General features: G+C 42.8%; 1 protein-coding gene across 1 annotated transcript in view; it reads right to left on the reverse strand.

The window, feature by feature from the left end:
* slc9a3.1 (solute carrier family 9 member A3, tandem duplicate 1) overlaps positions 1–11,884 on the reverse strand; it is a 91,121-nt gene extending 79,237 nt beyond the window's left edge. Inside the window, exon 1 of the mRNA XM_068000530.1 lies at positions 11,553–11,884. Coding sequence (XP_067856631.1) covers positions 11,553–11,823 — 271 coding nt within the window. The 5' untranslated portion in view covers positions 11,824–11,884. The remainder of the gene's footprint in view (positions 1–11,552) is intronic.
* Between the last annotated feature and the right edge of the window lie 2,477 nt (positions 11,885–14,361).

A 14,361-nucleotide genomic window follows, 5' to 3' on the forward strand; every position in this document is an offset into this window, starting at 1 on the left:
CAGGAGTTTGGAATTGTTGCCCAGTGTTCTGTCGGCCCGGCTGAATCGTTCAGCCTCAAGCGGTGATGCAGTTGAAGTCTCCAGCGAGAACAACCGGCCTGAAAGTCACCAGCAGCTTCGAGAGATGCTGGAAGACCTCCAGCTGCTCGCTCGAGGGTCGAGGCATACACATTGAAAATCAGCAATACGCATCGCTCCACCATTGCCAGCTGTGCCTTCAGCCGCCTGAGCCCTAAGCTCTAGAATTCCCTCCCGAAACCACTCCACCTCCTTTAATTCACTCCTTAAGACCTTCCTCTTTGATTAAGTTATTGGTCACTTGTCCTAATATCTCTTTGCGGTTCAGTGTTCAAATTTTGTTTGAGAATGCTCTTGGGAAGCGCCTTGGGACATTTTTACTACATTAAGGCGCTATATAAATGCAAGTTGTTGTTGTGATTGGCATAGAAAGTACAAACCATTAGCATATGGCCAAGGAAGATAGGTAATGAACAATACATGAGTAGTTTTAAGCAGAAATGTTTCTTTTGTTGAGTACATACCTCCAAACCTACCCAATACCTGGTGCAAGAGTATTTGAACAAGCATTGGCTGAACATACTCTCTGGAATCTCCATCACTGGCATTTTTTAGTTTGGGAAACAAAACCTTGTCCTCACAGAAACAAAAAAGTCAAAGATGAGGAAAAAGCATACATCTCACTGAAGCTTGTGTCCCCCAAATTTCTCAATATTGCATCCAGCTGCAGTATGAACATTAAGTCTTTTGGGGTAGAGTTTCTACTTGGGCGCAATCAGTAATTGTGCCCAAAAATTGCGCTGGTTGGGTTACAGTTTCTGCTAAAATGCATTTGCATAATCCAGAACTAGCTGCGCCTCTAGCCAAACTGTTCCAGTACAGCTACAACACTGGCATCTACTCGACAATGTGGAAAATTGCCCAGGTATGTCCTATCCACAAAAAGCAGGACAAATCCAATCCGGACAATTATCACCCCATCGGTCTACTCTCAATCATCAGCAAAGTGATGGAAGGTGTCGTCGACAGTGCTATCAAGCCGCACTTTCTCACCAATAACCTGCTCACTGATGCTCAGTTTGGGTTCCGCCAGGACCACTCGGCTCCAGACCTCATTACAGCCTTGGTCCAAACATGGACAAAAGAGCTGAATTCCAGAGGTGAGGTGAGAGTGACTGCCCTCGACATCAAGGCAGCATTTGGCCGAGTGTGGCACCAAGGAGCCCCAGTAAAATTGAAGTCATTGGGAATCAGGGGGAAAACTCTCCAGTGGCTGGAGTCATACCTAGCATCAAAGGAAGATGGTAGTGGTTGTTGGAGGCCAATCATCTCAGCTCCAGGACATTGCTGCAGGAGTTCGTCAGGGCAGTGTCCTTGGCCCAACCATCTTCAGCTGCTTCATCAATGACCTTCCCTCCATCATAAGGAAATAAATGGGGATGCTCGCTGATGATTGCACAGGGTTCAGTTCAATTCGCAACCCCTCAAATAATGAAGCAGTCCGAGCCCGCATGCAGCAAGACCTGGACAACATCCAGGCTTGGGCTGATAAGTGGCAAGTAACATTTGCGCCAGACAAGTGCCAGGCAATGACCATCTCCAACAAGAGAGAGTCTAACCACCTCCCCTTGACATTCAACAGCATTACCATTGCCGAATCCCCCACCATCAATATCCTGGGGGTCACCATTGACCAGAAACATAACTGGACCAGCCATATAAATACTGTGGCTACAAGAGCAGGTCAGAGGCTGGGTATTCTGCGGCGAGTGACTCACCTCCTAACTCCCCAAAGCCTTTCCACCAACTACAAGGCACAAGTCAGGAATGTGATGGAATACTCTCCACTTGCCTGGATGAGTGCAGCTCCAACAACACTCAAGAAGCTCGACACCATCCAGGACAAAGCAGCCCACTTGATTGGCACCCCATTCACCACCCTAAACATTCACTCCCTTCACCACCGGTGCACTGTGGCTGCAGTGTGTCCCATCCACAGGATGCACTGCAGCAACTCGCCAAGGCTTCTTCGACAGCACCTCCCAAACCCACGACCTCTACCACCTAGAAGGACAAGAGCAGCAGGCACATGGGAACAACACCGCCTGCACATTCCCCTCCAAGTCACACACAATCCCGACTTGGAAATATATCGCCGTTCCTTCATCGTCGCTGGGTCAAAATCCTGGAACTCCCTTCCTAACAGCACTGTGGGAGAACCTTCACCACACGGACTGCAGTGGTTCAAGAAGGCGGCTCACCACCACCTTCTCAAGGGCAATTAGGGATGGGCAATAAAATGCTGGCCTCACCAACGACGCCCACATCCCATGAATGAATAAAAAATGGAAAATCTTCCATGAACCAGCGCAATCTTTTTTTTTCTTTGCAATAAAAAAATATTAATTGATGTATTTGAGAGATAACCTGGTCCAGTTTTATTAATACAGCTGAAAATGGGTTCATCACAAAAAATAAGCATTTTTAATAAGGGTGTCCTGTCCTCCACCTGTCAGTAACCAGATTTTTAAAAATCACTGAAAATGAGTAAAAAAATTATACTGAACCATTTACTACTTTCTTAATAAATTAAATATTTAATGTAAAAATATTTAATACATGCCTACTAGTGCCTGTGCGCCCAAGAAAACTAGCTTAATCTGAAGACCCTCCTCGAATGACCACAATCGGCGGAAACTCACCATCCCAGTTATTTCAATCTGGGGGCGTGGCCAGTTTTGTGGGCGGAGCAGAGTTCAGCACAATTATTTTTAGAGCAGCGCAAACTCAAATCACGCAGGACATAATTTACATCCAGCGTAAATGGAAATTCCGCAATCTTTTGCGCTGGCTCGCCTGGATTGCAGAATCTAGCAGAAACACTACCCCTTTGTCTCTATTGTCCCATCCAGATTATTGGGTGACATTTACCTCAGATACCATTTAATATATTGTTATAGCCTTCAGGGAAGGTACTTAGGAAGATTAGGCCATTCAGTCCCTCAAGCCTGTTCCACCATTCAATTAGATCATGACTGATCTATATCATAACTATCTATTCACCTTGGCTCCCTAACCTTTGCCTAATAAAAATCTACTAATTTCAGTTTTGAAATTTCAAATTTTCCATTACCCATAATGTGAAGTGCTTCGTGACATCACCCCTGAATGCCTTTGCTCTAATTTTAAGGTTATATCCTTTTGTTCCGGACTCCCCCACCAGAGGAAACGCTATCCACCCAATTAATGCCTTTAATCATCTAAAACACCTCAATTATATCACCCCTTAATCTTCTATACTCAGGGAAATACAGGGATAGTCTATGCAACCTGTCCTCAAAATTTAACCCTCAGTTAAGTTGCTCCCCTTAACTGCCTCCTTTCTAATATAGAGATCTTGATCTCCATAAATCTTCTCAAATCTCATTCACGTCACACCTGAACTCCATATCACTGAGGCCATTGTGGGTTGATAACATTGGAGGTGGGGAAAAGAGAGAAAGTAAGTGTTGGTTTTAAGAACCTAGTGATAAACAGTATTCTAGAGAGTGGGAGCTTGGTTTTGGCCATTTCTCACATGCTGTGGGCACTCACCTTACAAACATACATAAAAAATTAATACTTAGGGGCATTGGAATTAGAGTAGAGTAGATTATAGCTAGCCAGGATACAAAGCTTGCACGGCAAACACAATGTGTGGCCCGGGGTTGGGGGGGGGGGTGGTGGGTGCGAATGGTATCCTCCTGTGCTGCAAATTCTAAAATTATAGTTTCATAGTATGATACAGCACAGAAGGTGGCCATTCGGCCCATCATGCCTGCTCTTGGAAACACTATCCTGTTAGTCCCACACCCCTGCTCTTTCCCCATAGCCCCGCAAATTTTTTCCCCCTTCAATTATTTATCCAATTCCCTTTTGAAAAAGGGACTAAATCTTCTTCCACCGTCCTTTCAGGCAGTGCATTCCAGATCATAACACTTCCATAAAAAAATGTTCCCTCAAATCACCTCTGGTTCTTTTGCCAATCACCTTAAATCTATGTCCATTGGTTACTGACCCTTCTGCCACTGGAAACAGTTTCTCCTTATTTACTCTATCAAAACCCTTGATTTTGAACACCTCTATCAAATCTCCCCTTAACCTTCTCTGTTCTAAGAGGAACAACCTCAGCTTCTCCAGTCTCTCCACTGAAGTCCCTCATCCCTGGTGCCATGCTGGTAAATCTCTACTGCACCCTCTCCAAGACCTTGACATCCTTCTTAAAAAGTGTGGTGCCCAGAATTGAACACATTACTCCAGCAGAAGCCTAGCCAGTGTTTTATAAAAGGTTTAGCATAACGTCCTTGCTTTTGTACTCTATGCCTCTATTAATAAAGCCCAGGATCCCATATTTTTTTAAAAAGCCTTCTTAACTTGTCCTGCCACCCCCAGGTCTCTCTGTTCCTGGACCCTCTAAAATTGTACCATTTAGTTTATATTGCCTCTCCTCATTCTTCCTGTCAAAATGCATCAATTCACACGTCTCTGCATTAAATTTCATCTGCCTTATGTCTGCCCGTTTCACCAGTCCGTCTATGTCCTTCTGAAGTCCGTTACTATCCTCCACATTGTTTACTTCATTCCTGAGTTTCATGTCATCTGTAAACTTTGAAATTACACTCTGTATATCCAAGTCCAAGTCATTAATTTATATCAAAAGGAGCAGTGGTCCTAATACTGACCCATGCGGGACACCACTGTATATTTCCCTCCAGTCCGAAAAACAACCATTCACCACTACTCTCTGCTTTCTGTCCCTTTACCAATTTCGTATCCACACTGCCACTGTCCCTTTAATCCCATGGGCTTTAATTTTGCTAGTATGTCTGTTATGTAGTACTTTTTCAAATGCCTTTTGAAAGTCCATGTACATAACATCAACCCTCTCTGTTATAGCAAAGAATTCCATCAAGTTAATCAAACATGATTTACCTATCACAAACCTATGCTGACTTTCATTTATCAGCCCATTCTTTCCCAAGTGACAACTAATTTTGTCCCGGATTATTGTCTCAAAGATTCCCCACCACCGACGTTAGGCTGACTGGCCTGTAATTGCCAGGTTTATCTTTACACCATTTTTTGAACTTGGGGGGGGGGGCGGGGGTAACATTTGCAATCCTTTAGTCCTGTGACACCATCCCCATATCCAAAGAGGATTGGAAGATTGTGACCAGACCCTCTGCAATTTCCACCCTTACTTCCCTCAGTAACCTAGGATGCATCCCATCTGGACTGGGGGACTTTTCTACTTTGAGTATTTGCCAATCTTTTAAGTACCTCCTCCTTATCTATTTTTATCCTATGCAATGTCGTTACTACCTCCTCCTTTACTACTACAATGGCAGCATCCTCTTCTCCAGCCAAGACTAGTGCAAAGTATTCATTTAGTACCTAATTCGCCATCTCTTGAAATTTTTATGATTCAGTTTGTCCTGTCGCTCTTCTCTGCACGCTTCCGTTTATGGTGACAAGAATTACACATACTCCAAATGTGGCATAATTACTCTAATTGCTAAGTATCCCGGCATTCTGCTACTGGTTTCTGGCACCTGGATCTCCCCTGCTAGCTGCAACCCAAAAGGGAAATAAATAAATAAAAGTAACACAGTCGTCTTGGTGCCAAGCCTCGGAGAATCACAGCTGGTTTATTCTTCAGGTTGCAGCCAATGGCTGGAGACCTGTACATCAGGAACTAGCCACGCAGGCACAGATCTTTGATCGTATGAAAACAACTTGGCTATCAGTAGCCAACGTGACAAGTTGACATTTGGTTTCAATATCCAGGTCATTAATGTAGATTAAAGTCAACAAGTGTTCAAAGTTCAGCCCCTGTAGGAAACCCTTTAATTCCTTCCCATTTCCTCGCCCCGACCCAAGAACGCTCCAGTCTTATTTTAAATAAACTTCTTATCCAGTCCCATGTTCTGTCATAGGTTCCATTTACTGACTGCTAAGAGATAAAATAAAATCCTTCTGTATAGAATAACCTGTGTAGATCAAATCTAAATCAAATATATAAGTGTTGGGGGGGGGGGGTGCAGGGCAGGGCAGGGAAGTAAACAATTTAGAGTGAAAAATGTTAATTAGTTCTTTTGTCTGGCAATCAAACTTAAATCAATAATCAAGTATATTAATCGACTAATAAACAATTCATTTTATTATGCTCTTATTGATTGTTTACCAAAGCAAACTCAATGAAACAATTACAAATATTGAATGCCAAGGAATTTACAATTGTGAATGCCTAATTATCAAGCCTTTCTTTAACATATCACCAAGTATTAGTATTATTGACACTCCCACTTTCATTGTTGTGGACATGTAAAGCATTCAGCTGCAATTACCCTAAGCAATGCTGACTAGGGAGGTGAAAACCTGAGCTGCACTACTTTCTTAATGCTCTTAAGAAAGGAAGAAATAATTTGTATTTCCCTAAATTCCACCAGTGACTACATTTCAAAACTACTTACTTAAATGGCAGTAAAGCACTTAAGGATGTCCTGAGGTCATGAAAGGCATTATATAAATACAAGTTCTTTGGTTGCTTCTTTCTTGCATTTATACGGCATCTTTCATAACCACGTCCCAAAGCACCTTACAGCCAATGGAGTACTTTTGAAGTGTAGTCACTGTTGTAGTGTATGAAACACTGCAGCCAATTTGCACACAGCAAGGTCCCACAAAGAGTAATGAGATAATGAGCAGGTAATCTGTTTTAGTGAGGGATAAATATTGGCCAGGACACCGGGAGAACTCCACTACTCTTCTTCGAATAGTGCCATGGGATCTTTTAAGTCCACCTGAGGGGGCTGACGGGGCTTCAGTTTAATGTTTGATCCAAAAGACGGCACCTCCGACAGCGCAGCACTCCCTCAGTACTGCACTGGGAGCGTCAGACTAGATTATGTGCTCAAGTCTCTGGAGTGGAATTTGAACCCACAACCTTCTGACCCTGAGACGAGAGTGCTACCGCTGAGCCAGGGCTGACACCAGATTGCTGGTGAATGACATTCAGCTGGGTAGTTTGCATGCGTGATTGGAACCAAACTCAATTACAATGCTCTCAATAGTCTTGCCAGCACTCACTGCCTACACTTGGACATGAAGAATGGCTTCTTGCACAAGGTACCAGAAGGCAGTGAACACCCAGAAAACTCTACTGTGCAAAAGTCAGTGCTTTCCAGAGGGGAGAGATGAAAGAAAGTAAGGAACCCAAAATTGCATTGTCATCAAGTGTTCATTTACCATTTATGACGTTAGTCCAATAATTCTGTCCGAGCTCGATGCCTTTCACCTTCAGCCAAGCACATTGCAGAGGACATCAATTGTATTATACCATGTTTGTGACATGAAATAAACAAACTTGTCTGAAACAAAATACAATGTCTACTTGGTGTCAGCACACAAGACACTTGCATAGTACATCTTGGCTTTCTTCTGAAGTTCGTACAAACAAAACATTTTGGATCAGTGAGGTTCCCTCCCCTTATGTATCGAGTGTAGCCTGTTGCCAGAGACTGACAACCTAAACATTTGATGCTCCCTTTTCTACAACTCCAGGAATTTTTTTTATATTTGAAAAATCAAAGGAATGGAAAACATGCAGGTTTAGAAGGCACTGTGTACCTGGTTAGAGAAGAAATTGCCCCAGATGGCTCATTTAGTAAAGTCAGTATGTAACGGAGCCATAGGCAAGGTTCAAGTTCCACTCAGTGCTGATCTCAGCAGCATACTTACTGCCATCTTAGCTAAGATCAGTACTGCAAATCAGCCTCAGCACCACTTTTGGAGGGGCTTGAGGAAGAGAAGACAATAGTTCTTTCCCCAATTATGCATGTGTGGGTATCAAGGGAGGCAAAGTCCATTCATCATTTGGCCTCACAGATGAAGGCAGTGGCTTGACAAACTGACAGACTGAAACCAGCACTTGTGGAACCAACTCCAGAATATCTTCAAGGAATGAGATGAGAAAATTAATGTGGGGGGGGAGGGGGGAATGGAAAGAGGTGCAAGAGGGAAATTATTGCAGCCAATGCAAATTCTTACCTAGAAACTTAGAACATAACTGCAATCCAGCCTTTAAAAATACTGGTTTGTCATTATTCAATAAACTATCACTCTCCCTGAAAAACAATTTGCAAAACCTTCTCCCCCATGTCTGTTTCCAAGAATTGAGCCAAAACAAATTCCCACTGATGACACTATGCACGTACCCACGGTGTACAATATGGAAAGTTCCAGATCTGCATTGGGTGAGATGAATTTGCCAGGTTGGTTACAGGGTCACTAAAACTGGCCTCATTTATTCCTAGAAGTTTGGTCAGGCCATGGTTTTCAATTTTGATTGGGACCCAGTGACTCCTGCCAGCAAATGTTCCAAGTATGACAAGGATTTGGTCACGGCTGCAATGCCCTCTTCCTTCTTTCTCCCCACCCTCAATGGGACAAACAGTCTGCTGAAACTCACTGTCAAGGCTCGTGGATGAAGGACAACCAGATGGTGGTGAGTGCCCATGGAATCAAACCCCAGCTTTCGGGAAGAGATAAATGAATAAAATTGACGGGAGAATGCGCCAAAGACATGACCATTGCTTTTATGCAATACCACATTAATAGTGGTGCACCACTCCACTCTCCCCGTAACAAAACATTTACCAAGCATTTCTTCGTGAGCAATTGTCCCTTCATCCTGTCTGGTAGTGCTGGAAGCAAGAGCGAGCTGCCAATTGTTAGATACCAACACTCATCTAAGCATACTAAAAGAAGCTAGGGAAGAGATACTAGAGGCACTAATATACATTTATAAAAATTGATGCCAGAGGACTGGCGGACAGCTGATGTGATTCCTACATTTTAAAAGAGGGAGATAGAACAAGTCCAGGGAACTATAGACCAATTAGCTTAACATTGGTGGCAGGCAAGATAATGGAATCCTTACTCAAAGACTTAATAGAAAAACATCTAGAAACCAAAAATAATAAAGAATAGTCAACACAGATTTGAAAAGGGAAGGTCATGCTTGACCAACCTTATTGAATTCTTTGAAGTAACAGAAAGAGTAGACAAAAGTAATGCAGTAGATGTAAAATACTGAATTTCCAAAAGGCCTTCGATAAGATACTCCATAGTAGACTCATGACTAAGGTCAGAGCAAGTAAAGTCAGGGGACAAGTGGCAGAATAGATAGCAAGCAGGCTACAAAACAGAAAACAGAGTAGGGGTTAAAAGGTAGTTATTCAGGCTGGCAAAAAGGTGGGAAGTGGTGCTGGGACCATTGCTGTTCACCGTTTACGTAAACTATTTGTACTCTGGAATCGGAAGCACAATTTCAAAATTTGCAGTTGACATTAAATTTGCCGGGGTGGGTATAGTTAATACTGTGACAAAATACAAGACGACGTTAATAAACTTGCAAAATGAGCATGTAAATGGCAAATGAATTTCAATATAAAGTGTGAAGTGGTGCATTTTGGTATGGGGAATATGGGGGGGTTCATCAAATACACCTCGGAAAATGGGGTCAAGGAGCAAAAGGGATCAAGTGGTACACATTCACAAATTAAAAATAACAAGACCATAAAAAGTGCAAAGCACTGGGATTCATTTCTAGAGGAAGAGAGTTGAAAAGCAGGGATGTTATGTTAAACTTGTATAGAACCTTCATTAGACCACACTTTGGGTTCCATGCACAGTTCCAGATTACCAAAAAAAAAGGGCACTGGAGAGGGTGCAAAATGGATTTACAAGGATGATACCACAACTAAGAGGTTAGAACTTTTAGGAAAAATTGAACAGGCTGGGGCTCTTTTCTCCAGAAAAAAAAGACTGAGGGCTGACCTAATAGAGGTCTTTAACATTATGAACAGGTTTGATAGGATCGACGTAGAGTAGACGTTTCCACTTGCAAGTTGGGGTTTGAGGGGGGGAGGGAGTCCAAAGCTAGGGGCTATAAATACTGATAAATCCAATAAGCAATTCAGGAGAAAGTTCCTTAACCAGAGAGTGGTTAGAATGTGGAACTCACTACCACATGGAGTAGTTGAGGTGAATAATATAGATGCATTTAAGGGGAAGCTAGACAAGTACATGAGGGAGTAAGGAATAAAAGGATATGCTGATAGGGTGAGATGAAGTAGGGCAGGAAGAGGCTCGTGTGAAGGATAAACACTAGAATAGACCAGTCGGATCAAATAGCCTGTTTCTGTGCTGTAAATTCTATATAACGTGACAATTTGAATGCAAAACTAAATAATTCAGGTATTTTTTACCCTCAAGTAGAAAATCAATTAAAATACTCCAATTTTAAAATTAGGTACAGTGCAATATGATGAAATCACTGCCCAGCAACTCCTACCAAAGCTCAGCTGGTAAAGGACAGTGATTTGTTGATCCCACAGACCAGGAAGGGTTTGGGTTCAATCCCTGTTCTTCACTGAATCAGGTGATCAAGATGGGGAGACAATCCCAACAATTTGCCCCAGCATCGGAAATTAGGGGGTAAAAGTCAACCAGCATTTCTGGACTTGACCCATCATATCCCTGGGCCATCCTTCCCACTGGAATTCACAGTAAACACCATTTAGTCCCATTGGTCTCATTCTCTTCGTCGCCAAATGTATATCACATCTGTACATACTTTCTTATCGATTTAATCATTTGTTTAGAAACAAATCCTCCCAAATCAAACTTCAAACCTTGCAACTTCCAAGAAAGCCACAAGTTCCAGATTGCAACATTCAGACTTCTAATAAGGCAGAAAGCACAGGATATGTTTAATGCAATGACATTTACCACGATAGAGCAACCAACAAACATCTCTCCACAAAATGGACAGCATGTTACTGTTCCAAACTGCCCTTCATTACTAGACTGGTTATAATCAGACTGTCCACTTAATATCACAAGTAGTTTTGTTGGAAGTGCTCACTAGGGGTGTGTGTGGCGAAGGTTGGAAGAGAGATTGTGACAGGGTCAGGCTCAGAAGATAGGCCAACCCACAGTTGAAAAGCCTGCGCACACCCACAGTCAAGACTCAACAAATGACAACTTGGGCAAGATGTGCGACCAGTCTGAGTCCATGGGACTCCTACTCCAGCAAGGGTATCAACTTCTTCAGGGAGGTTTGGGGGGGGGGGAGGGAGAACATTAGCAGCTCAGCAAGGTGAGAAAGCTGTTAAGCACACTTCGGTCAGATTATTTATCTGGTTATCTTAAAGCATAAATGAAAAAAAAACATTTTTTTAAAAATGACTGACCTGATACATTGCTGCACATGATACAGAGAAACAGACACCTAGGATTATGTAACTAACAATATCAATTTCAAACGAAGCTCTCCCGTTATTGTGCCAATGTTCATTTTTAAAAGCAATTTATCCATGCTGCTTTTCTAGGGCACACAATCCAAAATTAGTTTGCATGAACAAGAGAACAACCCCCAAGGAAGAGGCTAGAGAGAGCCCCAATAAAACATCTGAACCCCAATCGCTCACCAATTTTAGCTAAACTGGCCACCAAGATCCAGACTGCTATAATATAGGGGTCCTGCACATGATGCCAATTGAAGGTAACGATATCGTGCTTGGACAGGTTCCTTCCATCGCTGGGGATGGTCGACTTGATTTCTGCTGGGCTAGACCGGAGCTCTCCAGGGACCGTGCTGATGGCCCCTTCTCCCGGGCAGCAGAGCAGCAAACCCAGGGTTAGCAGCACAAGGAACCAAAGGCTGCACCTGGCCGCACACTCGCTCGTATCCCTCCCCATGTTCTCCCGGTCTCCGCGATCAGACCGAGTGAGACTGGTTCGACTGCTCAGCCAAACCCGCAGCCGCTCTATTTATAAAGCCGGCCAATTAAAAGGAGGTGGGGCCAGTGTCTCACCTCGGACAGAATTACAGTACCTGAACCTTTAATTACACCAAGGCTTCGCCCCTCTGCCCAGGTAGCTCATTGAAACCCTTCTACTGAGTGAGCGACTAATGTCACTTCCAATCTTCTAGCGAGCACTGCCCTCCCCTCCGTTCAAGGTGGGTTGTATCATTTTATTTAAAGAAAGACCTTATTTTGAGCTAAATTCTCTCAGATCTATTCGAGAGGTTATTCGTGTTCTTTACTTTCTGGCGGAAGGACTGATCAGATCCGAGACAAATCATTGGCTACAATCCGGTTAGCGCTCTGTCCTTAAATGAAAGATCCGAGATCCTGGTTAAAAAACCCCCAGAGAAAACCCAGCGTGTGACACACCGCCAGCTTTCACTCGCGGACAAGTAGCAAGCACCATCCCTGGGCTGTCCTTTCACTGGAATTCACTGTAAATCCCATGTCGTCTAATTCTCCTGGTCCCTCAACATACATCACCTCCACGCATACTTTACTCTCAATTGAAATCATTTTCGTTAAAACAAACCCTCCCAAATAAAACTTCAAAAAAAAACGTGACTTCCCCCAGAAAGCCACAAGTTCCAGATCTCAACATTCGGACTTCGAACAACGTGTGCGGCTGCTTTACAAGACAGAAAGCACAGGACATGTTCAATACACAGCGACATTTACCACGATAGAGCAACTAACAGCCAACACTTCTCCAAACATTGACAGCATGTTACTGTCCCAAACTGCCCTTCATGACTGGATTGGTTATATCAGACTGTCCATTTAATAGCACAGGTACACACACCAGACACACTGTTATTCTTTCCCAGGTTGAAAGTAAGTTCGGGGTTTCATTAAAATTAAAGTTACAAAGGTCACCTTTAATTAGAAAATGAATAGCCGGTGTGATGCAATTTTGTTTCTAAGCTGCATGCAGTGGAGATGGGGCTTCTGGTTAGATGTAGCAAGTACATTGCGAGACCGTTCAAGATATTAGTCAGTGATAAAAAGATTTATTGGCCACTTGTACTGAAATAGTAAATGCGGTTGGGCACCCAGCCGTCACAAAAGTGAGAAAATGTGTTTTTTTAATACCGCTCATTTATGGAGTTCACTGAGCATTAGAATACATGTGACCTTACTAAATATATATAAGTCATCCATTAGAAAATAAAAATCTTTGTTAGGAAGGGGTAACGTTGTGAGCTTCTCTCAATGAGGGCGTGCCCTTGGAGGTTGTGGTGTCCCCCAGTGTGGAACTAAGTTCACAGGTCTGTTGGGAGTTTCAATATTCGACCATTACAGAATAAACTGGTATTTATATAGTACCTTTCAGGGCGTCCCAAAGCTCTTTACAGCCAATGAAGTGTAGTCAGTTTAATGTAGGAAACACGGCAGCCAATTTGCACACAGCAACATCACACAAACAATGAGATAAGTGATTAGTTAAATCGGTTTGTGATGTGAGGGCTAAATATAGGCCAGGACACCAGGGAGAATGCCCCTGCTCTTCAAAATAGTGTCCTGGGATCTTTTACGTCCACCCGAGGGCATGGTGAATATATTTGTGCAGTAGCACATACAAAGTGGTCTGTGCATGGAAATGTTCCAACTTCTGAACTGAGAAGTAGAGATCATGTGCATTCTCCAGCAAGCAATTTAGAACCAGAGGTTTACAGCTCATAAGGGGGCCATTCAGCCCATTGTCTGTGTTGGCTCTTTACTAGAGCACTCCAAAACTAATCCTACTGCCCTGCACTCTCCTTATAACCACATATCTTTCTCAGCTTTAAATATTGTACCCAATTTTATCTCAAAAGATGCAATGGCCTCTGCCTCACCCACTTCCTGTGGCAAAACATTCCATGTTGCAGTAATCCACCATTTAACAAACTTTCTCCTCACCTGAGGATTTTAAATTGACATTTTACCATGATCAGAGTTAATGGTTGATCTAAACTTTAGCCTAGTAAGAGAGAATGAAAGCTACAGATTTTATTTTGTAGGAGACATAGTCTGCTTACATAAACTGTCATGGTATTCACAACAAGGTGTTGGACGCAACCCAAAATACTTCAGTCTGGTCTTACAAGGCTTCGGATGCCCACAAAGAATATCAGTTCTAGTTGTGCCAGAAGGTAATAATACTCCAGGCCAGTTATATTAGTGGACTACCAAAATATTTCCAAATTTTCACCTCAGAACACATCATTCAACAAAGGGCACACTTACATGTTAATGTGTAATTCATTATAGGGTTTGCAATCAGGATTGTTAATCATTTAAAAACGAAACATTTCAGCAGAGCTAGCATAATTGGCCTGAAGTAGAGATTACATTTCTCATTAACAATGCCAACATCACCTTGCATTTAAGTAGCAAAAAATCCCAAGGAGTTTCATGGATAGGCAAGATGATAAATGGTCAAAGA

This window comes from Heptranchias perlo, chromosome 2 (genome assembly GCF_035084215.1).
Source record: "Heptranchias perlo isolate sHepPer1 chromosome 2, sHepPer1.hap1, whole genome shotgun sequence".
Taxonomy (NCBI): Eukaryota; Metazoa; Chordata; class Chondrichthyes; order Hexanchiformes; family Hexanchidae; genus Heptranchias; species Heptranchias perlo.